Source organism: Artibeus jamaicensis, unplaced genomic scaffold, assembly GCF_021234435.1.
Source record: "Artibeus jamaicensis isolate MK-2021 breed Jamaican fruit bat unplaced genomic scaffold, CSHL_Jam_final contig_511, whole genome shotgun sequence".
Lineage (NCBI taxonomy): Eukaryota > Metazoa > Chordata > Mammalia > Chiroptera > Phyllostomidae > Artibeus > Artibeus jamaicensis.
In genome coordinates, this window is record NW_026521866.1 from 4,292,360 (window position 1) to 4,318,270 (window position 25,911).

General features: G+C 37.3%; 1 protein-coding gene across 3 annotated transcripts in view; it reads left to right on the forward strand.

Moving 5' to 3' along the window:
- The window catches only part of SEH1L (SEH1 like nucleoporin), a 72,667-nt gene that overhangs the window by 40,640 nt on the left and 6,116 nt on the right, over nucleotides 1–25,911 (forward strand). For 2 of the 3 annotated variants that reach the window (XM_037127306.2, XM_037127304.2), the window contains exons 4-6: nucleotides 14,057–14,268; nucleotides 21,060–21,158; nucleotides 25,620–25,760. In XM_037127306.2, coding sequence (XP_036983201.2) covers nucleotides 14,057–14,268; nucleotides 21,060–21,158; nucleotides 25,620–25,760 — 452 coding nt within the window. The remainder of the gene's footprint in view (nucleotides 1–14,056; nucleotides 14,269–21,059; nucleotides 21,159–25,619; nucleotides 25,761–25,911) is intronic. The other variant, XM_053668833.1, reaches the window with a different exon arrangement.

Here is a 25,911-nt window from a genome sequence, read left to right on the forward strand (position 1 = left end):
CTCCTTTAGATACCTCACATAAGTGGAACCATATAGTATTTGTCCTTCTGTATCTGGCTTGTTTCACTAAGCAAAATGTTTTTAAGGTTCATCTGTGTTGTGTATATATGCCACATTTTGCTTCTCCATTGTGTATGTATGTAACATTTTGTTTATTCATTCATTTATGGATGGATATCTGGGTTGTTTCCACCTTAAGCTGTTGCAAATAGTGCTACTGTGAAAATCAGTATGTAGATAGCTGTATATAGATAGCTATTTGATACCTTGCATTTAAATCTTTTGGATATATACCTAGGAGTAGACTGACTGGGTCATATGGTAGTTTTATGTTTAACTTTTTGAGAAACTGCTAAACTGTTTACATGGTGGCTACAATCATTTTACATTTCCATGAACAATGCATGAGGGTTCTAGTTTCTCTACTTCCTTGCCAGTGCTTGTGAAGTGGTATCCTCTAGTGGTTTTGATTTGCATTTCCCTAGTGTTTAATGATGTTGAACATCTTTTTGTGCTAACGATCATTCATATATCCTCTTGTGATACTGTGATTTATAAGACATGTATTTGATTATTCAGATGACCAAAATATATTTCTCTTAATATATTTAGGTTTCATTCATGGTTCCAGAATCATGGCTCCCAAAACTCTTGAAACTTTTTAAGTGTTGAGAGTGATAAAAGTGTCTGTTGTTATGTTAATGATGTAACTTTTGAAAAGCACCTAAGAATGAGTGCTGGTTGCCAGTGTATTAACCATGCCGTTAGAAGCTTGAAACTCTCAGTCCCACCCCTCAACCTCCAGGGAAGAAAGAGGGGCAAATGAGTTAGTCGATCATGTCTATGTAAGTAAGGCTTCATAAATACCCAAAAGGATAGGATTTGGAGACCTTCTGGGTTGATGTACAGATTTGGAAAGGGTGACATTCCTGAAGAGGGCATGGAAGTGCCATGTCCTTTCCCCATTCTTTTCATCTCTTCTATCTGGCTGTTCCTGAGTTCTGTTCTTTTATAATAAATTAGTAATGTGGTAAGTAAAATGGTTCATTGAGTTCTGTGAGCTGCTTTAGAAATTAATTTCTCCCAAGGAGCAGCTCATGGGAACCTCTGATTTATAGTCAACCAGTCTAAAGCCCTGGCTTCTGAAGTCGTCATGGGTCAGTGGGAGCAGTTTTGTAGTACTGAGCTGTGGTATCTGACACTGTCTCTGGGTAGATAGTGTTAGGATTTAGTTGAATTCTCCTCAGACCTCTTGGTTTCTGAGAATTGTTTATTGGTATAGACCCTACACTGTAGGAGGACCCTTCCCCCTCACTCCCAGTTGGACTTGTTACCAGAACCCTTTTACTTGTTTAGTGGAAATGTCTACTCAAGCCCTTTGCCCATTTTTTAAACTGGGTTTTTTGTTGTTGTTGTTGCTGAGTTGTATGAGTTCTTTGTATAATTTAGGTATTAATCCCTTATTAGATATATGATTTATAAATATCTTCTTCCAATCTGTGAGTTGCTTTTTCACATTCTTGATAGTGTCCTTTGATACACAAAATTTTGAAATTTTCATGAAGTCCAGTTCATCTTTTTTTTGTTTCCTGTTTTTTGGTATCATATCCAAGAAATCATTGTCCAATACAATGTCATGAACATTTTCCTCACAATTTTTTAAAGACTATTATAATTTTAACTCCTATATTTAGGTCTTTGATTTATTTTGAGTTAATTTTTGTATATGGCCTAAGATTAGGGTCCAGTCATTCATTTGCATTTGATATCCTATTTTTCTCAACACCTTTTATTGAAAAAAGTGTTCTTTTCCCATTGAATGGTCTTTTCACCCTCATTGAAAATCTCTTGACTATGTATTTCTGGCCTCCATTCCCTTGGTTTATATGTCTGTCCTTATGCCAATGCCATACTGTTTTAATTGCTGTAGGGCTATAGTATGCATGCTGTTCATACCGTTTTACATTTCTCTTTTTCGTGTGTGTAATGGAAGAGGTTGTTCTCACTGCCTTTGCACCAAGGCCTTCCTCAGGTAAATACTGCTTAATAGGAGGAAAGAAGGGAAATTTAGGGAAGTAATTTTTCTAGCAGTTGGCCTGAGATTGATCAGTTAGTATATCATAGGTAGGGTTCAGAAGTGGTGGTATATAAAGGATTTTTATTTGAACTTAGATATATTTATTTATATGTAGTTAAATTTCTCATAAACTTAATATTTTAGCATTTGTGTTGATATTATTTAGTGGTGTTTGTAGATAAAAGTTTGCAGAGATGGGGCTGTGGATCCAAGGTGACAGAGGAGTGAGTAGAAGTTACACTCACCTCCTCCCAGGACCAATCTGGAATTGCAACTAAATTGTGGAGAAATCATCGGGAATAAACAACTGAACAATAGCAAGAGAAAAGCCTTATAACCACAGACAAAAGAAATAGCTTAAACACAACATGACTGGTAGGGAGTATGGAGAGGACGTAAGAGGGCTGGTTAGATGCCCATAGGAAGCAGCTGAAGTTCTGGAAGCATATCTAAGCGGCTGGGGGGATCCCCCCTGAGAAGTGTGGTGTCTAAACCGCAAGCTGGGATTCCTAGCCTACAGCACCAGAGCCCAAAATGTACACAGATAGCATCCAGCTGTGAAAAATGGCAGAGTTGCTCTCTGCCAGAAACAGATGGCTGGAGATTCAAAGAGCCATTTAAAGAGACATTGCATAAATTTTCATATGCATCAGAGTGGACTAGAGACACTTGTGGAGAGACAGGGGGTGGAAGTTTTGGGGAGGGAACTGAGAGAGCTCCTGCCAGGATTCTGGTGCCAAGTCACCCCTTCACTGAAGGCTATCTTTCTCAGGCAGACTGCTCCCTTCTGAGTGGCATCAACCTGAAGGGAAGCAACAGCCCCACCACCAAGAGTGACTTCGCCCTACCCTGTGGTACTTAAACCTGACTGCTGAGTACAGAGTGACTAGATTAACAACTGAAGGAGTCAGCCACAGACAGTAGACCCTGGTAGTCTCGATAGGCTGCCTAAGGACAGATGGGATCACAATTTGACATCACCAGAGGTGGACCCAAGATGCTATAGAGAGGAAATCCACCATGGTCTTCTCCATTATTTGTGATATTTTTTCCTCTTAGTTTTTTAACATACATTTTTGTGTCTATAAGTTTGTGCATATTAAGTCACTAGATTTTATATGAAAGTTTAATTCTAATATTGCTCCTCCCTTTTCTTACTTCATTTTACCTTCTTTCCTCTTTAGTTTTAAATTTTGCTTTCTGTCTTGCTACACCTTGTTTCCATTCTGCAGTCTTACTTTCTCCCCTGTACACCCTCTCAAAACCAATTTTATTATAAGTGGTCATCCCACATTCTTCTTCCTACTCTTAAAATGCTAGCATTCTCTCTCCAACTATAGAAATCTTTGCTTGCTGGTTTTGGATACGGTAGTAATTATTGCAGTTTTTATTTTATCTCTAGATCTTCATTGTTTTTGTATTTCAAATCTGAAAATCTACTGTTTCTCTGTCTTACTCCATTTTGTCTTTATCCAGTCCATTCATTTTTTCATCTCAGATTTTACTTTTTTCCTATCTTAGCCTGGTTTTCATTCCTCACTCTTGTTAGTCCCTCTCTATAATCTCAAAATCATTTCCTTTTCTTCCAGGCATCTCTTAAGCTCTTCTTTCTTTTTTTTTTCCCCTCTTATTCCCATCCCCCCATATTAGTTTTAGCTCATTTGTTGTTGATATGCTGTGGTGGATCTTTTTCTCCAATTTGGTCTCTATTTTTTAAAAAATATTTTATTTATTTATTTTTGGATAGAGGGAAAGGGAAGGAGAGAGCGTGGGAGAGAAACATCAGTGTCTTGGGTGCCTCTTATGTGTCCCCTACTGGGGACCTGGCCTGCAACCCAGGCATGTGCCCTGACTAGGAATTGAACCAGCAACCCTTTGCTTCACAGGCTCGTGCTCAATCCACTGAGCCACACCAGCCAGGGCTGGTCCCCAATTTTTATTATTTACATTTTCTCCCTATTCTCACTTTATTTTATTTTAATTTTTGTTTAAAATTAATACAGCATGCTTTCTTTCTCATACTCCACTCCTCCTTTATTCCCTTTTTTCTGATATAAATTTTTCTTTTTTTCTTTACATCTCTCTGAGTCACTAATCTTACTAGTATTGTTCCCTCTAACATCTCAAAATCATTTCTTTTTCAGTAGGTCATTTCAAATAGCTGTCCTTCTCATAATAGTCTTAATCATATTACACTCTTATTAATACTGGTTCATATGCTGTTGATAGTGGGACTGCAGGTTAGAGTTATTTTTATAGCTTTGGATTTGTTTCCTGGGCTTCGTGGGTTTGTTCTCACAGCACCTACACAACATACAAGATCTGGTGGGTACAGTGACCCTCAGTCACACAGCTAGAGGGAAGAACCCACCAAAAATTATCCAACATCAGTCAAAACCCAAGTATATTCAGAGAGCCAGTGTAAACAGTATAAACAACATAAAGGGCATTCCAAGAGCTCCAAGTTCAGGAGATCAAGGAGATTGTATCACTAAATCCCACAGGTCTCCTACCACAGAATTTCATGCCACAAACTCAGAGAGTCAGATCAATTTAAGAAGCAGAAGCAAACAAAAGAAGCAAACAAAAAGAGTCTCAAAAATAATGAGAAGACAAAGAAACAACCCCAGACGCAAAGCAAAGGAGGAATCCTCAGAAAGAGTGTAAAATGAAATAGAGGCTAGTAAACTTTCAGGCATTGAGTTGAAATTGAGCTCAGTGGGAATTACAAAGAATTACAAAGACACTACGAGAAACGTATTGCGAAGTACATGAGCATGAAAAAGGACATAAAAACTATCAATAAGAGCCAGGAGGAAATGAAGAAAATAATATCTGAATTTAAAACACAGTAGAAGGGAAAAAAAAGTAGGCTAGATTAAATAGAGGATCGAATCAGCAAGCTAGAAGACAAGTTAGAAAAAAATTCCCTGAAAGAGCAAGAGAAGAAAAAAAAAAACTCAAAAAGAATGAAGAAGGGTTAGGGGAACTGCAGGACAACATGAGACATAATAATACCCATGTAATAGGGATACTAGAAAGAGAGGAAGAGGAACAAGGGATAGAAAATTTGTATGAAAAAAGTAATGATGGAAAACTTGCCTAATTTGATGAGAGAAAAAAGCCATACAAGTCCAGGAAACACAGAGGGTCCCAGTCAAGGGGAACCCAAAGAGGCCTACTCTTAGACACATCATAAGTAAAATGGCAAAACTCAAAGACAAAGGGAGAATCTAAAAGGCAGCAAGGGAGAAACAGGAAGTGACATAAAAGGATGCTCTGATACAGTTAGCAGGTGACCTCTGAACAAAACACTACAAGCTGGAAGGGAATGGCAAGTAATACTCCCAAGTAGTGAAAAGCAGATGCCTGCAACCAAGATTACTCTACCCAGCAATGCTCCCATTTAAAATGGAGGGTGGAATAAAGAGTTTCCCAGACATAAGAAGGCTAACAGAATATAGTTCCACCAAACCAGCATTGCAAAACATGCTAAAGGGACTGCTTTAAGAAGACGGAGAATAACAGAGAGAGAGGAACACAGGTACAAAGGGGAAAAATGACAATGAATAAGTACCTCTCAATAATAACCTTAAGTGTAAGTGAATTCAAAGCTCCAGTAAAAAGATATAGGGTAGTTGAATGGATAAGAAAACATGACCTGCACATATGCTGCCTACAAGAGACCCATTTTGTAACAAAAGAACTACACAGATAGAAAGGGAAGGGTTTGAAAAAAATATTCTAAGCAAATGGAGAGGAAGAAAAAGCTGGGGTACCATTACTTAATATGAGACAAAATAGACTTCAATACAAAGGACTTAAAAAGAGACAGAAGGACAGTTCATAATTATTAAGGGAAGAATCCACAAGGAAGACAGAAACATTGTAAACATATATGCAGCTAACATGGGAGCCCCCAAATACATAAGGAAAAACTTCTTAAAATTTTTAATTTATTTTTAGAGAGAGAAAACGGAGGGAGAGAGGGAAGGAACATCAATGTATGGTTGTCTTTTGTGTGCCCACTACAGGAGGCCTAGCCCACAACCCAGCAGGTACCTGGACTGGGAATCGAAGTGAGGACCCTCTGATTCTGAGTCTGGCACTCAGTCCACTCAGCCACACCATCCAGGGCTAGATAAGGAAAATTTTGCAGGACTTCAAGAAAAATATAGACAATAACATACTTATAGTAGGGGATTATTACATCCCACTGTCAACAATGGATAGATCTTCCAAACAAAGAATCAACAAGGATATTGTGGAACTGAATGACACGCTAGCTCAAATAGACTTAATTGATGTATACTGAACTTTTAACCCAAACAAGCAAAACATTCTTTTCAAATGCATGTGGAACATGTTCAACGATAGAACACATGATAGGATACAAAACAATTCTTAACAAATTAAAGATGATCAAAATAATGTCAGCCATTTTCTTGGATGACAAGGGCTTGAATCTAAAAACCAACTTAAAGGAGAAAACTTAAAAACAGTAATATTCATGGAGACTGAATAACATGTTAGTAAATAATGAATGGATTAGCAATAAGATCAAGGATGAAATCAGAAAGGGCCTGGAGACAAATGAAAATGAACACACAGCAGTCCAAAACCTATGGGACACAGCAAAGAGAGTCCTGAGGAGGAAGTTCATACCAATACAGTCCTACCTAGAAAAGACAAAAAATTCAAGTAAACAACCTAATTCTACATGTACCGTCAGTAACTGGGGAGTAGTAACAAACAAAACCCTAAGTAGATGGAATGAAATTATTACGGTCACAGTAGAATTAAACGACATAGAGAATAAAAGAGCAAAGCAAAGGATCAATAAATTCAGGAGCTGCTTCTCTGAAAATATAAAGTAAATCAACAACCCTATAACCAGACTCCTAAAGAAAAAAATGAGAAGGAACCAAATAAATCAGAAAGAAATGAAGAGAATTTACAACTGAAATACAAAATATTGTAAGAAATTAGTATCAAAAAATGTATGTCGAGAAATTTCACAACCTGGATCAAAATGGACATACTTACAGGAACATAAAATCTTCCAAAAGTGAATGAAGAAGAAGCAGAAAGCATGAACAGACTGATAAGAACTGGTGAAATTGAAGCAGCAATCAAAAAACTCCGTCACACAAAAGCCCTGGACCAGATGGCTTCACTGGAGAATTTTACAAAACATTTTAAGGAAGAGCTAATTGCTATCCTTCTCCAACTATTCCCAAAAATCCAAGAAGAGGAACGACTCCTAAACTTCTTTTATGAAGCCATTATCACCGTAATTCCAAAAGAAGATAAAGATACAACAAGGAAAGAGGACTATAGGCCAGTATCACTGATGAACATAGGTGCTTAAATTCTCAGCAAAATATTAGCAAACCACATCCAGCAATACATAAAAAAGATCATACACCATGATCAAGTGGGATTCATCTCAGGGATGCAAGGATGGTAACAAATTTGCAAATCAATAAATAAAATATATTACATAAAAGGAAAGACAAAAACCACATCTTATTAATAGATGCTGCAAAAGCATTTCATAATGCGCAGCACCTGTTTATGATAATAACACTCAGTAAAGTGGGAGTAAGGGAGAGCATACCTCAACATAATAAGGGCCATATACGAGAAACCTACAGCCAACATCATACTCAATGGGCAAAATATAAAGGCTTTCCCACTAAGATCAGGAACAAGATAAGGGTGTCCACTTTAACCCCTTCTATTAAACGTAGCATTGAAAGTTATAGCCCATAGTGATTTTGTAAGAAAAAGAAATAAAAGGCATCCAAATTGAAAATGAAGTTAAACTGTCATTGTATGCAAGTGAAATAATAGTGTACATAGAAAACCCTATAGACTCCACCAAAAGACTACTCAATTTAGTAAATTCGGCAAAATAGGATACAGTCACTATTCAGAAATTGAAGGCATTTTTATACACCAACAATGAAATATCAGAGATAAATTAAGAAAAAATTTTATTTGATATAGCAACAAGAAAAATAAAACACCTAGGCATAAATGTAACCAAGGCAGTAAAAGACCTGTACTCACGAAACTACACAACACTGAATAAATTAAGGAAGACACAAATCGTAGTATGTGCTGTGTTCATGGATTGGAAGAAATAACATCAAAATGTCCATACTACCGAAAGCAATTTATAGTTCAGTGCAATAATTATTAAAATGCCAATGATAGATTTCACAGGTACAAAATAAATATTCCAAAAATTTATGTGTAACCATAAAAACCCTGAAGAGCATCAGCAATTTTGAGGAAGAAGAGTAAAGAATGAGAGATCACAATATGTGCCATCAAGCTGTATTACAAGGCCACTGTAGTCAAAACAGCCTGGCACTGGCATAAGGATATACATATAGTTCATCGGAACAGAATAGAGAGCCTAGAGATCAACCCCTGTCTGTATGGTCAATTAATACCTGACATAGGGGGCAGAAGTATGAAATGGATTAAAAATAGCCTTTTAGGTGGACTTCCGCCAAGATGGAGGCATAGGTGGAAATACTGTGCCTTCTCGCGCAACCAAGTTTAAAAACAACAGTTTTAGCAACAAAAACACAGCCAAACCACAGAAAATTGAACTGTGCGGAAGTCTGACAACAACGTACCCGTCAGCCAAACTGGTAAGAGGGGCAGAGCCAGCAGCGGAGTGAGGTCGGACAGGAGAGGTCCACCACACTGATCCGGGCTTGCAACCCAGGTGGGCAGGCAGTGGGCGGATCCCGGGTGTGGAGTGGCAGTGGGTCTCCACTGAGGGTGCAAGGCAGCGGACCCACTGAGGGGTGACCGTGGTCACACATTTGTGTGCAGATAGACCTGTGGAGGAGCGAGCGGTGAGACAGACCGAGCAGGCCCCAGTGGTGGGAAGCCGCAGAGGGGACCACCATTGTCCCTCTCTGACCCTGCCCCCACATACAGCGTCACAAACCAGGAACCTGGGTGGCCCCGCCCTGGTGAACACCTAAGGCTCCGCTCTTCATACCTAACAGGCACGAACAGATCAAAACATGGTTCAAGGACTAACGCCAAGGTGGAGGTGGAGGTGGAAGCACTGTGCCTTCTTGCACAACCAAGTTTAAAAACAACAAAGTTTTAGCAATAAAAACGCAGCCAAACCACAGAAAAGTGAACTACACGGAAGTCTAACAACAATGCACCCTTCAGCCAAGCTAGTAAGAGGGGCAGAGCCAGCAGCAGAGCAGGGTTGGGCAGGAAAAGATCCACCAGATCTACCCAGGAGCGCGACCCAGGTGCGCCAGCAGCCATGGGTGGATCCCAGGTGTGGAGAAGCGGGTGGACCCAGTGAGGGCTGACCATGGTCACACATTCGCACGCAGATAAACTGGTGAAGCTGCGAGCAGTAAGACGGATCTTGCAGGCCCCAGCAGCAGGAAGCAGCAGAGGGAACTGCCATTGTCCCTCTCTGACCATGCCCCCACATAGAACATCACAGACCAGTGAGCTGGGTAGCCCCGCCCTGATGAATAATTAAGACTTCGCTCCTCATACATAACAGGCATGAATAGATCAAAACATGGCTCAAGAACAACTCAGAGCCCCAGAGCCCATAAATCTAAGTGATGAAGAAATAGCCAAACTTTCAGATGCACGATTCAAAACACTGGTCATCAGGATGTTCACAGAACTGGTTGATTTTAGTCACAAAGTAGAGGAACCTATGAAGGCTAAACTAATTGAAATGAATGGAAATGCACAGGAAACCAATAGTAATGGAAAGGAAACTGGGACTCAAAGAAGTGGACCAGAAGGAGGAAAAAAATGACCAAACAGAAAAATATGAAGAAACAAGAATTCAAAAAAATGAGAGGCTCAGGAACCTTCAGGACATCTTTAAATGTTCTAACATCCAAATTATAGAGGTACAGAAGGGGAAGAGGAACAGCCATGAGTGAAAAACTTTTGAACAAATAATAAAGGAGAACTTCCCCAATTTGCCAAAGGAAACAGACTTCTAGGAAATCCAGGAAGCTCAGAGAGTCCCAAAGAAGTTGGACCCAAGAAGGACCACACCAAGGCACATCATCGTTACATTAGCCAAGATTAAAATGAAGGAGAGAATCCTAGAAGCAGCAAGAGATAAGGGGACAGTCACCTACAAAGGAGTTCCCATCAGACTGTCAGCTGATTTCTCAAAAGAGACCTTACAGGACAGAAAGGGCTGGAAAGAAGTATTCCAAGTCATGAAATCCAAAGACCTACAACCAAGATTGCTCTATCCAGCAAAACTTTCATTTAGAATGGAAGGGCAGATAAAGTGCTTCTCAGATAAGATCAAATTCAAGGAGTTCATCATCACCAAGCCCTTATTATATGAAATGTTAAAGGGACTTACCTAAGAAAAAGAAGATAAAAAAGATGAACAGTGAAAGGACAGCAAACTCACAGTTATTAAGAACCACACCTAAAACAAAAGCAAACTAAGAGGACAGCTAGATCAGGAGTGAACCGCAGAAATGGAGATCACATGGAGGGTTAGCAACAGGGGAGAGGGAGAAGGAAAAGGGGAGAGAAGGTACAGAAAATAAGTAGCATAGACAGTAGGTAGAAAATAGATAGGGGGGAGGGCAAGAATATTATGGGAAATATAGAATCTAAAGAACTTGAGACACGTGGTCATAACTAAAGGGGGGAATGGTGGGGGTAAGGGGGTGCAGGGTGGAGGGGAATGAAGGGGGAAATAGAACAAATGTAATGGCATAATCAATAAAATATATTTAAAAAAATAACCTTTTAAACAAATGTTGGGAGATCTGGATAGCTACATGCAAAATAATGAAACTTCACCACCAACTTACACCATACACAAAAATAAATTCAAGGTGGATAAAAAGACTTACAAGTCACAAACCATAAAAGTCCTAGAGGAGAACATAGGCAAGAAAATAGCAGATAGTGTACACAGCCATATTTTCACCAATGTTTCCTAGAGCAAGGGATATAAAGGAAAGAACAAATGGGACTGCTATCAAATTAAAAATCTTCTGCATGGTTAAAAAAGACATCATCAAAATGAAAAGGGAACTGACCGTATGGGAAAGTACATTTGCCACTGATACCTTGGAAAAGGGTTTTATCTCTAAAACATTTAAATAACTCACGTAACTCTGCATGAGGAAGACAGTCCAATTAAAAACCTGGCAAAGGACCTGCATGATGTGGGCTCCTTCCAATGGCATCTGTATGTTGTGGATGCAGTGAACAAATTCACATGGACTACAGAAATCCTGTGAAGAAAAATGGATGACACGACCATTCTCAGAGCATACCTCCACCCTTGCCTGGGGAGTCTTTTATTGGCTTTCTAATGACATAAATCAAAGGAGTTTCTCATTCATTATGATCAGGGTGGCTTTAGTTGATTACTTTTCACAGATTACAAAGGAAAGGATGTTACTGATTACTTCTTACAGAGTAACAAGGAAAAAATGTTGCAAATGCAAGAGAATGATAAGTTTTGGTGTGGTTACACTCAGTCCTTGTACGAATTAGCACAGACTTTTGGAAGTTACTTTAAAGATATGTAGTAAAAATTTGCTGCTTCAAACTCAGGGTGAGGGAGTTTTAGCTAGAGCAAGTATCAAAGCAGCCTAGGTATAATGCAGGCCTGTTTTTTCCACTAGAAAGCTTATTCGTTGGTTTGGCTCCTCTGTGCCAACTTGTAACTTTGGGTTTTCTGATAGGGCTGGGCTACATTCACCATGCCATGTGGATCGGTTCCTTGTATTTCCCACCTTGTTTTTAGTTAAGACTGCCACAAAGCTTGTCGGTTTTCCAGTAGGTCTGGGTTACATTTGCCATGCCAGGTGGATCGGTTCCTTATATTTGGAACAGACACTTCTCCAAGGAGGACATACAGAGGGCCCTTATGAAAAGATGCTCAGCATCACTAGCCATCAGAGATATGCACATTAAAACCACAATGAGATACCACTTCACATTGGTAAAAATGGCCATCATAAACAAAGCAACAAACAAGTGCTGGCGAGGTTGTGGAGAAAAGGGAACCCTAGAGCAGCATTTGTGGGAATGCAGGCTGGTGTAGCCACTGTGGAAAATTATGGAATTTCCTGAAAAAAACTAAAAATGGAACAGTTGCCTTTTGATATGACAATTCCAGTGCTGCGATTATACCCTAAGAATCTTGAAACACCAATTCAAAAGAACCTATGCACCTAAATATTCATAGCAGTGTTATTTAAAATAGCCAAGAACTGGAAACAGCCTAAGTGCACTTCAGTAGATGAGATGATTAAAAACTATGGTACATTTACATAATGGAATACTATGAAGCAGAAAAATAGAAGGAACTCCTCCCCCTCGTGACAACATGAATGGATCTGGAGAGCATTATGCTAAGTTAAGTAAGCCAGACAGTGAAAGTCAAATAGCATGTGATCTTACCTATAAGTGGAACCTAATCAAGAAAACAAATATGTGAAGAAAATAGAACCAGAGATATGGAAATAAGGAACAAACTGACATTGACCAGAGGGTACATGGAAGGACCATATAGGGGCATGAAAGGGGAGGGTGAATTCAAGGAATAAGTTCAAAGGACCCATGGACAAGGACAACTGTGGGGGAGGATTGAATGTGGATGATGGGTTATGGGCAGGGCAGGGGAAATTAGTGGGGAGAAAATGGGGAAAACTCTAATTGAACAACAATAAAAGCATTAAAAAATTAGAAGTTTGCAGAGATGCTATTACTAAAATTTATGTAATATGCTTTTAATATTGAAAGTCCTTAAGATGTATTTTGATAACCATAGATAGTAAGCCTTTGGTTCTTGAATTTTATTGATTTTTTTAGTTAAAAAAAACAAACATCTAGGTTGTAGAAAATAACTTATAAATGCTATTGTGGAATTCTGCAGTTATCATAAAGCCAGCTTTGTACCATCTATATTCTTAGTGTCTGCTAAATGCTTTGTCGTAAAAGTGGATAGAGGTAGTCAAGGTAGGGGTAATTAACATGCTCTAAGAAAGAGTTTCATGCCTTCCATTTTACTGCTAAAAAATCTCAATTTGTTTAATTTACTGCTTGTAGCAGACTTTGCGTGACAAAACTGCCTGTATGAAAATTCTGACATTTTCTCATTTAATGACCAGTCTGCTTAAGAAAGAATACATACATAATTTAATAGTTAGACCTTTTAAAGCCTAATTTCTCCTGCCATAAATAAGTTAAAGTTTTACTATGGCCAGCTGTGTATGTGGTATTTTGCCAAGTACTTTGGAGGAAATTGGGGTCCAGGTACATTTTAAATATTGGGCTTTATTCAAGGTAATGTATCCTAGTAAACCACAGAGCAATGGAGTAAGTAGTTCCATGTGATATTAGAGCTTGTGTTCTTTCCTTCCACTGTACCATCCTTTTGTTTTTTTGTACAGTAGTCTCCCTTTATATGTGGGAGGTGTGTTCCAAAACCTTCCTTGGATGCCTGAAACTATGTGTAAAGAGTATGAAGCCGAATATATATTGTTTTTTCCCTATATATAGCTATGATGAAGTTTAATATATAAATTAGTCACAACAAAGAGATTAATAAGAATAATAAAATAGAACAGTCATAACAACATACTGGAATAATTATGCGAATGTGATCTCTTAAAGTATTTCATTGTACTATACTCACTCTTATGGTGATAGGAGATAAAACAGTGCCTATGTGATGATAGGAAGTAATGTGGATATGCTGGATAAAGGGATGATTCATATCCAGAGCTGGACAGTGTGTGATTTCATTCTGCTACTCAGAATGTCACCTAATTTAAAAATTATGAATTTTTATTTTGGGAATTTTCCATTGAATATTTTCAGACTGGTTGACCACTGGTAAGTGAAACCACAAAAAGTGTAATCTCAGATAAGGTGGGGGGAGTAATTTAAATTTTAACTTTTTTTTTTCAGGTTAAGAGGACAACTCTAGTGGACAGCAGAACATCTGTCACTGATGTGAAATTTGCTCCTAAGCATATGGGTCTTATGTTAGCAACCTGTTCAGCGGATGGTATAGTAAGAATATATGAGGCACCAGATGTCATGAATCTCAGTCAGTGGTCTCTGCAGCATGAGATCTCATGTAAGCTAAGCTGTAGTTGTATTTCTTGGAACCCTTCAAGGTAAGCTTACATGGCATACTTGTTATAATATAATCCTAGAAAAATGGTAATTTTTAAGCTAGCATTTGAAGCTTTATTTTCTTAGTTATGTTCATTATTTTGATATAATTTAATATATATTATTTTTACTAATTTTAATTATATATGTATATATAATATATATTATTAATTATTACTATATCTTGTTAACATATATGGAATAACATTTTTTCCTTCTCCCCCCTTTCTCTTGGAGAAAACCAGCCATTTAAGATACTTTGGTGTATACCTTCTGGGCTTTTTCCATGGACATACAAATAAATAGTTAATGCTTATATAAGTACACAAATAGATGCAAATATGTACAGGTATATACTCTCATATACAGGTAGATACAAAAACGTACAAGACCTTTATAGACATACATTTTTTTCCTTGCAATTTTTTTCACTTATAACTTGTGGGCATTTTTTGTGCATTACTATTTAGTCAGTCCTACATTATCCTTTAACTACCATGTAGAGCGTGACTCTTAAGACAGTACCATAATTGCTTTATATTAAATTGTTTTAAAAATTAAAGGAGCCCTGGTTGGTATGGCGCAGTGGATTGAGCTCTGGTGTGCGAACGTAAAGGTCACAGGTCAGAATTCGTACCTGGGTTGCAGCCCAGGGTCATCCCCAGTTGGGGGCATGGGAGAGGCAAACAATCCATGTATCATTTGCACATTGATGTTTCTTTCCCTCTCTTCCTCCCTTCTGTTCTCTTTAAAAAAGTAAATAAGATCTTTAAAAAAATTAAAGGTATAGAGACTTCCGCCAAGATGGAGGCATAGGTGGAAGCACTGCACCTTCTCGCACAACTAAGTTTAAAAACAACAAAGTTTTAGCAACAAAAACGCAGCCAAACCACAGAAAATTGAACTACATGGAAGTCTGACAGCAACGAACCCTTCAGCCAAACCTATAAGAGGGGCAGAGCCAGCAGCTGAGTGGGGTCGGACCAGACCTACTCAGGAGCACGACCCAGGTGCGCCAGCAGCCATGGGCGGATCCCAGGTGTGGAGAAGCTGGCGGACCCAGTGAGGGCTGATCACAGTCACACATTCGCACGCAGATAAACCAGTGAAGGAGCTAGGAGTGAGACAGACCGTGCAGGCCCCAGTGGCAGGAAGCAGCAGAGGGAACTGCCATTGTCCCTCTCTGACCCCGTCCCCACATAGAGCGTTACAAACCAGCGACCTGGGTGACCCCTCTCTGACCACGCCCCCACATGCAGCATCACAAAACAGTGACCTGGGTGGCCCCACCCTGGTGAACACCTAAGGCTCTGCTTTTCATACATAACAGGCACGAACAGATCAAAACATGGCTCAAGAACAACTCAGAGCCCCAGAGCCCATAAATCTTAAGTGATGAAGAAATAGCCCAACTTTCAGAAGCACGGTTCAGAAACACTGGTGATCAAGATGCTCACAGAACTGGTTGATTTTAGTCACAAAGTAGAGGAACCTATGAAGGCTAAACTAATTGAAATGAATGGAAATGCACAGGAAACCAATAGTAATGGAAAGGAAACTGGGACTCAAAGAAGTGGACCAGAAGGAGGAAAAAAATGACCAAACAGAAAAATATGAAGAAACAAGAATTCAAAAAAATGAAGAGAGGCTCAGGAACCTTCAGGACATCTTTAAACGTTCCAACATCCAAATTATAGAGGTACAGAAGGGGAAGAGGAACAGCCACGAGTGGAAAACTTATTTGAACAAATAATAAAGAACTTCCCCAATTTGCCAAAGGAAACAGACTTCCAGGAAATCCAGGAAGCCCAGAGAGTCCCAAAGAAGTTGGACCCAAGAAGGACCACACCAAGGCACATCATCATTACATTAGCCAAGATTAAAATGAAGGAGAGAATCCTAGAAGCAGCAAAGATATAAGGGGACAATCACCTACAAAGGAGTCCCCATCAGACTGTCAGCAGATTTCTCAAAAGAGACCTTACAGGCAAGAAGGGGCTGGAAAGAGGTATTCCAAGTCATGAAATCTAAAGACCTACAACCAAGATTGCTCTATCCAGCAAAACTTTCATTTAGAATGGAAGGACAGATAAGGTGCTTCTCAGATAAGATCAAATTCAAGGAGTTCATCATCACCAAGCCCTTATTATATGAAATGTTAAAGGGACTTATGTAAGAAAAAGAAGATAAAAAATATGAACAGTGAAAGGACAGCAAACTCACAGTTATTAAGAACCACACCTAAAACAGAAGAAAACTAAAAGGACAGCTAGATCAGGAGCAGAACCATAGAAATGAAGATCACATGGAGGGTCAGCAACTTGGGAGTGGGAGGAGGAGGAGGGGAAAGGTACAGAGAATAAGTAGCATAGACAGTAGGTAGAAAATAGATAGGGGGGAGGGCAAGAATAGTATGGGAAATATAGAATCTAAAGAACTTGAGACACATGGTCATAAACTAAAGGGAATGGTGGTAGAGGGGGTGTGTAGGGTGGAGGGGAATGAAGGGGGAAATAGAACAACTGTAATGGCGTAATTAATAAAATATATTAAAAGAAGAAGGAATAACGAATCACTTGGTAAAGAACAAATTCAAGTAATCTAGAAGAGTAAAATATGAAAAGTAAAAGTTTCTCTACCTCTTAAAAAATGCTCTTTTCAATGGTTTTGTTTTTAGATTTTAATTCTGTTAATCAACTATTCTATTTTTAAATGATTATCTTATACCCTATGTTCTTCCTATTTATCTATACTCAATATGCGGAAGAAGAATTTGGTAGATTTATAAAACTTTTCCTGTAGTGTCAGTAGATATTTGTGGAGCTGTTGATAGTTGTTTTAATTATGGTGGTAATTACCATAATGTCAAATGATTTTTATTTTTGTACTTAATGATCTATCAATTTTTAGGCTATATATTGACTCACCTTTTTAAAAAAAGAAATTAGCTTATTTTGCTTCTACCTTACATTTACCCTTCCATTTCCTAATATTTTATTTCTTACATACTGGCAAAATTCACAATATTTATATTTAAGTGTCAATACATTTGTAAATATTTTGTCTTTTGACTAGAAGTTGATTCTAAAAATCAAGCAGTAACCAAATTTACAATATTAGATTATTTTAAGTGTTCATTATAGGTGCAAATATTACCTGGAAACTATTGTTCACACAGAATAATCTGATGTTCTGTGCTGTATTTTTTTCTTGATTCCTTTCCTTCTGGGTTATAATTCGCTGTCACAGTTTTCATATCACCTCTCGTCTTCAGACTTTTTTCATTTTGATGCCATACCTCCTAAAGTAATTTTTTCTATAGGGGATGGATGGCAAATTCTTTGAATGCTTGCACACCTAACAATGTCTTAACTTTACTCCAGGCTTAATTGTAATTTAGCTAGTTTTAGACTTCTAAGTGGTGTGTAAGAATTTCAAAGATTTTGTTCTTTAAGTGTTAGTTGAGATGTTTGAGGGCAGTCTGATGCTGGTTCTTTGTAGGTAGCCTGTTTCTGGAAGTTTTTAGGATTTTGTCTTAACTACTTTTAGCTCTGTTTGAAAGTATATTTTCCTAGTTTGCAGTTTGTCCTTTTGACACTGTGGTGACTTGATAATTAACAGAGAGTAGTTAACTATAATGTAGCCACAGTCATTCCTTGTTATAGTGCTTTTTATTTTTATTTGAGAAAATCTTCCCCACCTTGAGGTTGTCAGCTATATTCTGGAAGGTTGATTTTGCCTTTTGCATTTAGGGCAGTAACCCCCCCCCCCCCCCCGATTGCTATGAATGTGGTTTGAGGTAATAGAATTCTATAATGTAACCAGGATGGTTCTAGGTTTTTTCCTTTTGTTATTATTTTAAAAATGTTTTTTATCTTCACCTCAGGTCATTTTGTTTCCCATCCCTTTTAGAGAGATAGGGAGGGAATTGAACCTGCAACCAGCCACACTGTCCAGGGTGCTATTTTTTTGTTTTTAAAAATTTTGGGGGGGGTTAAGGAAAATTTCAGATATTGCAAAAGTAGTAATAGAAGTGCAGAAGGATCCTCACATGTCTATTACCCATCTGTAACTCAAAACTACTCTTGATTTACAATATGTATACATTCCTTCTTCCCCCATTCCCTCCCTCCCCCCAAAAAAATGACTGTATTGAATAAATAGAGACATATATACTATTACTCATTGGTCTTTTTTGATTCATCCTGCTTGATGCTTATTGATTTCTTTCAAAATACAGATTCTTGTCTCAAATTGAGGATCCTCTATGATTCTTTAACAGTTCTATTATGTCTGTTCTGTCTTTCTGTAACTCATTTTTGATTATTGTGGGCTCATTTTCCATATCTTTGACGTTGTACTACTGTATCCCCCAGATCTCCAGCTTGTTCTCTAGGCACATATTTTGTATCATTCATTTTTTGGGGGGGTGCAGGGAGCGTGGGTAGGGTGGCAAATTGGCAATTGTTTTAATTGTTAAGAAGTTGTCTTTTTCTCTGTTACATTACTCTTTCACCAACACAAAGCACAAAAATGCAGAAAACGTGGTGAAAAGAGTGCAAAAGAGATAACTTGCTTTCAGTATGAGAGCTGAAACAAGAAGGTAGAACCTCACTTTGTTCTACCTCAGCATGGAATGTGTATGTCCGGTGACTCAAAGTTTTTGCAGATCTGCTTCAGACATGTTCATGAGTGACTGAAAACCCCAAATACTAGATTTTTGGGATTACAAATACATTTTAGCAAGTAGGTTAGTTTTCAAATGTAGAATCTACAAATAATGAGGACCTGTGTCTATTTGCTCAAAGATCTGTATACCTTAGCTTTTGTCTTTCATGCATGCATCTTTATTTTCTTTGAGTATGTGTTAGTCTTTACTTAATCTATATGTTTTTATGAGCAAGAGATTATTATGGCCAGTAGAGGAAACTGGCATTTTTATTTTTCTTCTGTTAGGTGCTCTGTTTTCTTAATAGCTCACCCACTTACCTACAGGTTTGGCTGAGTTTCATCTAAGTTAGGTGGAGTGGTTAGCAGGATTTCTTGGTAGGGAATGCTGAAATGCCAAAGTCAGGAGGACCTGATTTGGGGGATGGAGCATTTTAATGTACTTTATTCCTTCTTCCTCTCCTTGCCATTGTCGGAGTACTATATTTTAAGTTCTTATCTCTTCTCTTTTGCATTCTAAATCATCTCACTAGAATCGTTTCTCAGACTTTAATCTAGAGCAGAGTTATCTCCCAGCTTTGGGGGTCTTCTAATTGCACTTCTTTAAATGAATCACCTTATGACTCATTCATATTCACTCCATGTTTTGAATGAAGGTTGGAGGTTCTAGAATTTCATCCTTACTGATTGCCATATGGGTTCTTTTTCCCCTTTGCATTTTCTGTCTCACTTTCTGCTTCCTGTTTTGGGCTTCTTCCAAATATTTAAATTTCTGATGGCACACTGATTTCTAGCACTGTTGTGGTGTTACTCTTTTCATCATTTCCGTGGAACCTTAGGAGGGAGGAGGAGTTGTGGATGATCAGTCTACAGTACACAGAGTGCTGGATAGTTTTTCTTACTGAGTCAAATTTGGAAGACATTTTCAATGTGAACAGGTTATTTCAGGATATACAAATGAGGTAATCCCCAATTCAGTTGTTATACAGATACTTTATAATTTTATTTAAAAATGCTTTAGTTTGAAAGATATTTTAAATAATTTTAGAATATGTTATTATAAATGTATTTTTGTTCCTTGCTCAAATATTTAGCATAATTTTTTAAAAGTTGTATTTATAGAACATTAAAAAAAGAGTTTGGGAGATACAGAAATTACTATGGAATTTACATCTCTTTGGTCAAGATTTATTGTAGTATAAATCACTTGGAATTTTATTACTAGAGAATTTTCCAGTTTTTCTGGTATTTTTCTTATTTAGGTAACTTGATTCATTATCAGGAGCTTTAGTTATCAAGCTTTTGGAATAAAGAACTAAGCCTTTTTAAAAAATTACCACATTCTGTTTTCAGCTTTATGAGTTGGCAGATCACAAGACCAAGATAAAAGTTTAAATAAGGGTATCATGTTCGTAGAGATATTAATCTGCATGAGGGAGGGAAAGGAAATCAATATCTAGGTAATTAGATATTTAATTAAATAAAAATAAATCCTTTAGCCTAGAGTTGAATGGAGTTCATTCTCTCATTGCTTATCTTTTTGCCATTTAAAATGAATGTAGAATAGACAAAAAACTGTACTTGAAAAAAAACTAAATAAAATAAAATAAATAAATTCAAAGCCTTTAAAAAATAATAAATAAAATGAAACTAGAGAAGAGAATGACATGGGGTGCATGCCTTCCTGAAGGGTTTCTTCTTTTTTGTATAAAGTATTTAAAATCTTTTTGTTATGACTTTAGCACCGTAGAGTTTCTTTTCATTCCACAATTAATGACCAGGTCTTTCAGGAAGAAAAATTTGAGGACCTTGTAGGTTATTTTTTTCTTTTCTTGTTTTAAAGACCTATTGAACGCTTGAAACCTTTTCTTTTAGGGAAGAAAGCTACTTTCTTTCTCAGCTATGATAAAATATAACAGTAATGCAAAAGGATAGTAGTCTTGATCCCCATGTTGAGCATTCTCAAGGACACACACTCCCAAGGTACTGCTGTGTTGAATGTATGCCAGAGATTTAATCATAGTCTTGCTGACTTTTAGGTTGTATTTAAAAGAAAATAAAATTTTTGAGTTAAATATAATTAATTTAATTGTTATGTGAAATATTTTTTACTTTTTATTTCTAGCTCTCGTGCTCATTCCCCCATGATAGCTGTAGGAAGTGATGACAGTAGTCCAAATGCAATGGCCAAAGTTCAGATTTTTGAATATAATGAAAACATCAGGTCAGTACTGCTTTATTTTAAGTATTGTTCCAAATTGCATTTAACTTTTAAGAATGATGTTTCTTTGTTCATTAACTGAATTATGCATTATTTGTTACATATTTGTTGATTTCCTATGATATGGCTTGGTCTTTGATAGACTATGATAATATAAAATTGAATGATGCAGAGGACAAGATAATGATTTCCCAGTACTATCTTGAAGGGAAAGCAGACAAACAAAACAGTTAAAAATGGTAATGAATTTTATAAACCGGAGAACAAGTTTATACTCAGGGAGAGGGTGCCAGGAAGGTTCATCCAAAAGCAGACCTTAAGGATGAGTAAAAGTTAGCCAAAAAGAGGAAAACATTCCATATGGAGAAAACTGCATGTGATATGGCCCATGAACAAGAGAGCCAATGTATTTTTTTCTGTGGTTGGAACATAGGCAAAGAATAGTGTGGTGAGAAATATGCAAGGCTTATATATACAAGATTTCGTGTTCAGTGGTTAGGATTTATCTCACAGATAATATGAAGCCTTTGCAAGATTATTTAGTTGGGGAATAACAGGATCAAATGATAGTTAAACTCTTCTAGATGTGTCTTTTGGAAGGGAACATGAATGGATTTAGGGCAAGATACTATTATAATAGCCTATTTGGGAGATTATAGTGGCTTCAAAAACAGGAGTGGCAATGGGGTCAGAGAGAAGTAAACCATTTGAGAATAATTTAAAAAGTAGTATCAATAGGATGTAGTGATTGATTGGATGTGGGAAGTGAAGAAGAAGAGGAGAGCTATCAAGATGATTTCCCATGGTCTGGCTTAATAATTCAATGGATAGTGTGTAATTTCTTGAGATAAGGAATTTTGGAAATAGATCAGGTTTGGGTAGAGTATAGCAATATGTGAAAAAAATTTTAATTTTGGTCATGTTGAGATGCCTGTACTCATAGTCTTAATAGGAGAAAAAAGCACCTATTAGGCGATTGGCTGGGCTTCACATGTGCTAGATAAAATTCTTGTGTATAGTTGTCAGATATTCAGTGGAGCCAAAAGTAGAAGAGAAGAACTATTACAATTCCTATGGGCTTTGTAGTTCAGATGGTACTACTTGGGTTCTTAAGGGGTTCTTATACATGCCTTCTACCTTCCTAGATTCTTGATTTCTTTAAAGAGGCTTTGTCTGTAGGGGTGCTGTCCACTTGAACTTGCTGTGATGGTGGAAATGGTCCATATCTGCACATTTGATGTAGAAACTTGAAATTTGGCTACTGCAACTGAGAAATGGATTTGCTAATTTATATCAATTTAATTTTAAATCGGCACATGTGGCGAGTGGCTGGTGTATTGGCCAGCACACTTCTAGAATGTAGAAACCTTCTTTTAGGACTCCTTTTAAGCTCAAAGCTATTAATAGCACATTTTAAAGAGGATTCATGAACAGTTAATGTTGTTCAAGTAGTTTCTTTCAGCCTTAGCTGAACAGAGTGAATAATGAGTTGTAGGTCATAAAACTTAAAATGTGGACCATTTCTAAAACATGGAAATAGGAAGTACTTTATAAATAAGTTTTTTTTTAAGTAGTGGAAAGTCTTTAAAAACTTTTTAAAAGATTTTATTTATTTTTAGAGAGAGGGTAAAGGAAGGAGAAAGAGAAGGAGAGAAACATCAGTGTGTGGTTGCTTCTTCTGTGCCACCCAATAGGGATCTAGCCTGCAACCCAGGCATGTATCCTGACAGAAAATCAAATCACCGACCCTTTGGTTTGGAGGCCATCACTCAATCCACTGAGCCACACCAGCCAGGACACTTATATAAATGAGATTTGAGTAAAGGGATAAAGAACTTGGATTTTTAAAGAATTTTTATTTATTGATTTTAGAGATGGAAAGGAAAACACTGAATTGTGATTCCACTTATTCATGCATTTATTCGTTGATTCTTTTATGTGCCCTGACTGGGAATTGATCCTGCAACCTTGACATATGACGAGGATACTCTAACTGAAGCTACTTGGCCAGGATTAAGAACTTGGATTTAGTTCTGAAAGAAAATACAGGGCAGATAGAAAGTATTTAAATACTTAAAAGAATCCAGTGATAAAGATAATTCACGATTGTGTGTAAGTCTCTAAGGTAGGAGAATATGTATACCTAGATCAGGGGCTGGATCTCCTAATATTATCTTAACAAGGAGTCTCACTGTGGAGGAATTTTGGGGTTAATTAAGTGGCTCAGTTGCTCAGTGATGATGTCAAGGGCCTTAGTATTTTTCATTTTTTGTTTTTGCTGTCATCCTTAGTGTGTTGGTTTCAGCAATTTAGGATTACGAAAGTGCCAGGTGACCCATGCAAATGTAACGAAGGGCATTTACTTTCATGAATCTTTTTGTATTAGGAAGAGAAAAACGTTTTCTAGAAGCACCTTAGCAGTCTTTTTCATCAGGTCCTGTTGGCCAGAATTGGGTCACTTTACCATGCCATGCTTTACCTGCAAGGGAGTTAGCCTGTGCCTGGCATTTTCTGCATTTAGAATAAAGGTAAAGTGGTACCAATGTCTGTAGGCGGGGATGGGGAGGAATTCACTTAGGAAGTTATTAGACCTTTTTGAGTTCAGCTAGTTTTTGGATTTTTTTGGTCTGGTTCTTTGAAGTAGGAGTTTGAAGGTTTTAATAGGTTGAGCATGTTACACATGTGAGAGTGGACTATGTAGCATTCAGTTATTGATACCTAATTGATCTCTTTGTAAGAAGTGACACCATTCAGTAAATAGGAAACATTTGTCAAGTAAACCAGAAATGGGTATTTTTATTTCTGTTTGTGAATGAAAATATTAAGACAGAGCTGACCTTGACAATGATACAAGTATCCTGCATTTATGTATGTTACAGGGCACTTTTCACATATATTACAAATATGAATGCCAATAACCATCTTATAAGTAGGGTAGGTGTCTTTTACATTAGCACCATTTTCTAAATATAGAAAGTGAAACCAACAAAGTAAAATGACTAGTCTAAGGTCAAGTAGAAGAGTCAGGACTACTTAGTAAAATCAAGGGTATAGATGAGATTGTTTAGGATAATATAAGGTGTGAAGAGATCAAGGAGGAACTTTGAGGTTCTTACTAGCTTGGAAGTATTTCAGAAAGAATGTTGGGACGAAAAGAAGGCTTAGTAGAGAGTGCTGGGAACACCAGTATGGGGCTAGGCAAATGTAGGTTTACAGTTGTGGGTATGCAAAACACAGCTTATTATTGTATTATTACTTATTAATTATTGTATTATTTTCCATTGAACAACTGTGCATCTAAATTTGCCCCAATCTGTATTTCAGAGGAGGGTTGTAGAAAGTTGATATAGGGATATACCTGTGACCCCTTTTTTAACGTACAGTTCTTCAGTTCTGTCCCTGATGGTCAATTGAAGACAGAAAGAGGTAATAGAAAAATTTGATCTGTTGTCTCCTTCATTGTCTTCTTACTCTCTATTTACAGATATAAAGTAGAATTGTAAGAATGAAATAACTTTAGTATAGCTTTCTTCATCAATGCTAAAACACTCAGTTCCTGCTGTTATCAGTTATACTTTTTAAATTTACATTCAAATACTCAAGAAATTCAATTACTCTTTTTTAAAAGATTTTATTTTATTTTTTAGAGAAAGGTAAAGTGAGGGAGAAATAGAGGGAGAGAAAGGGAGAGAAACATTAGTCAGTTGCCTTCTGCATGCCCCAAACTGGGGGCCTGGCTTGGAACCCAGGCATGTACCCTGACTGGGAATTGAACCTGTGACTTCTTGTCTCACAGGCTGGCACTCAATACACAGAGCTACACCAGCCAGAGCAGAAATTAAATTACTCTTTTAAAAATATATATGTCATAGCTAATAAACCAAGATATTATTCTTACTTAAGTTTTTGTTAAAGTGTTTTAAGCTAAACTTTAAAATCAACATAAGAAACCTGAGAGATTATATAAATTTCCTAGGGCTGCAGTAAGAAACAACTACAAAATGGTGGCTTACAACAAAGTTATGTTTATATTTGTGGAGGCCAGAAATCTGAATCAAGATGTTAATTCAGGACTGTGCTCCTTCTAAAGTCCTGTCTTAATCTCTTTAAGCTTCTAGTAGCTCCAGGAGTTCCTTGGTGTGTGCAGATAACTCCAGTCTCAGCATCTTTCCTCACATGTCTGTCTTCTCTCTGTCTCTGATTTTTCTTCTGTGTTTTACAGTGCCACTCAACACTAAATCCCGGGAATGTTCTCATTCCAGAATCTTTTAGTTATATCTGTAAAGACAATTTTTTCAAGTTAAGTTACAGTTTCAGGGGTTAAAATTTGAACATACCACATACTGCAAAGGTAAACATTACTTTATTGTGAGCACTATAAAAAAATTGAGGTACGTTGACATGTGGATTTTAAAAATTTTTATCTCTGGAATTTTTAATGTAAATTAATTGTTTTTTCATTAGGAAATATGCAAAAGCTGAAACGCTCATGACAGTTACTGATTCTGTCCATGATACTGCATTTGCTCCAAACTTGGGAAGGTCTTACCACATTCTAGCCATAGCAACCAAAGATGTGAGGATTTTTACATTAAAGCCTGTGAGGTGAGTTTTCAAAGCAATTACTAATGTGAAAGTGTTCTTAACTCTTGATTATTTTCATGTGTGGGGAAGAGTGTAGAGGCTATTGTGATCTGAAGGATGGATTCTTTAATGAACATTTCATGTATAAATATATGACTTTGGGGGATGAGGA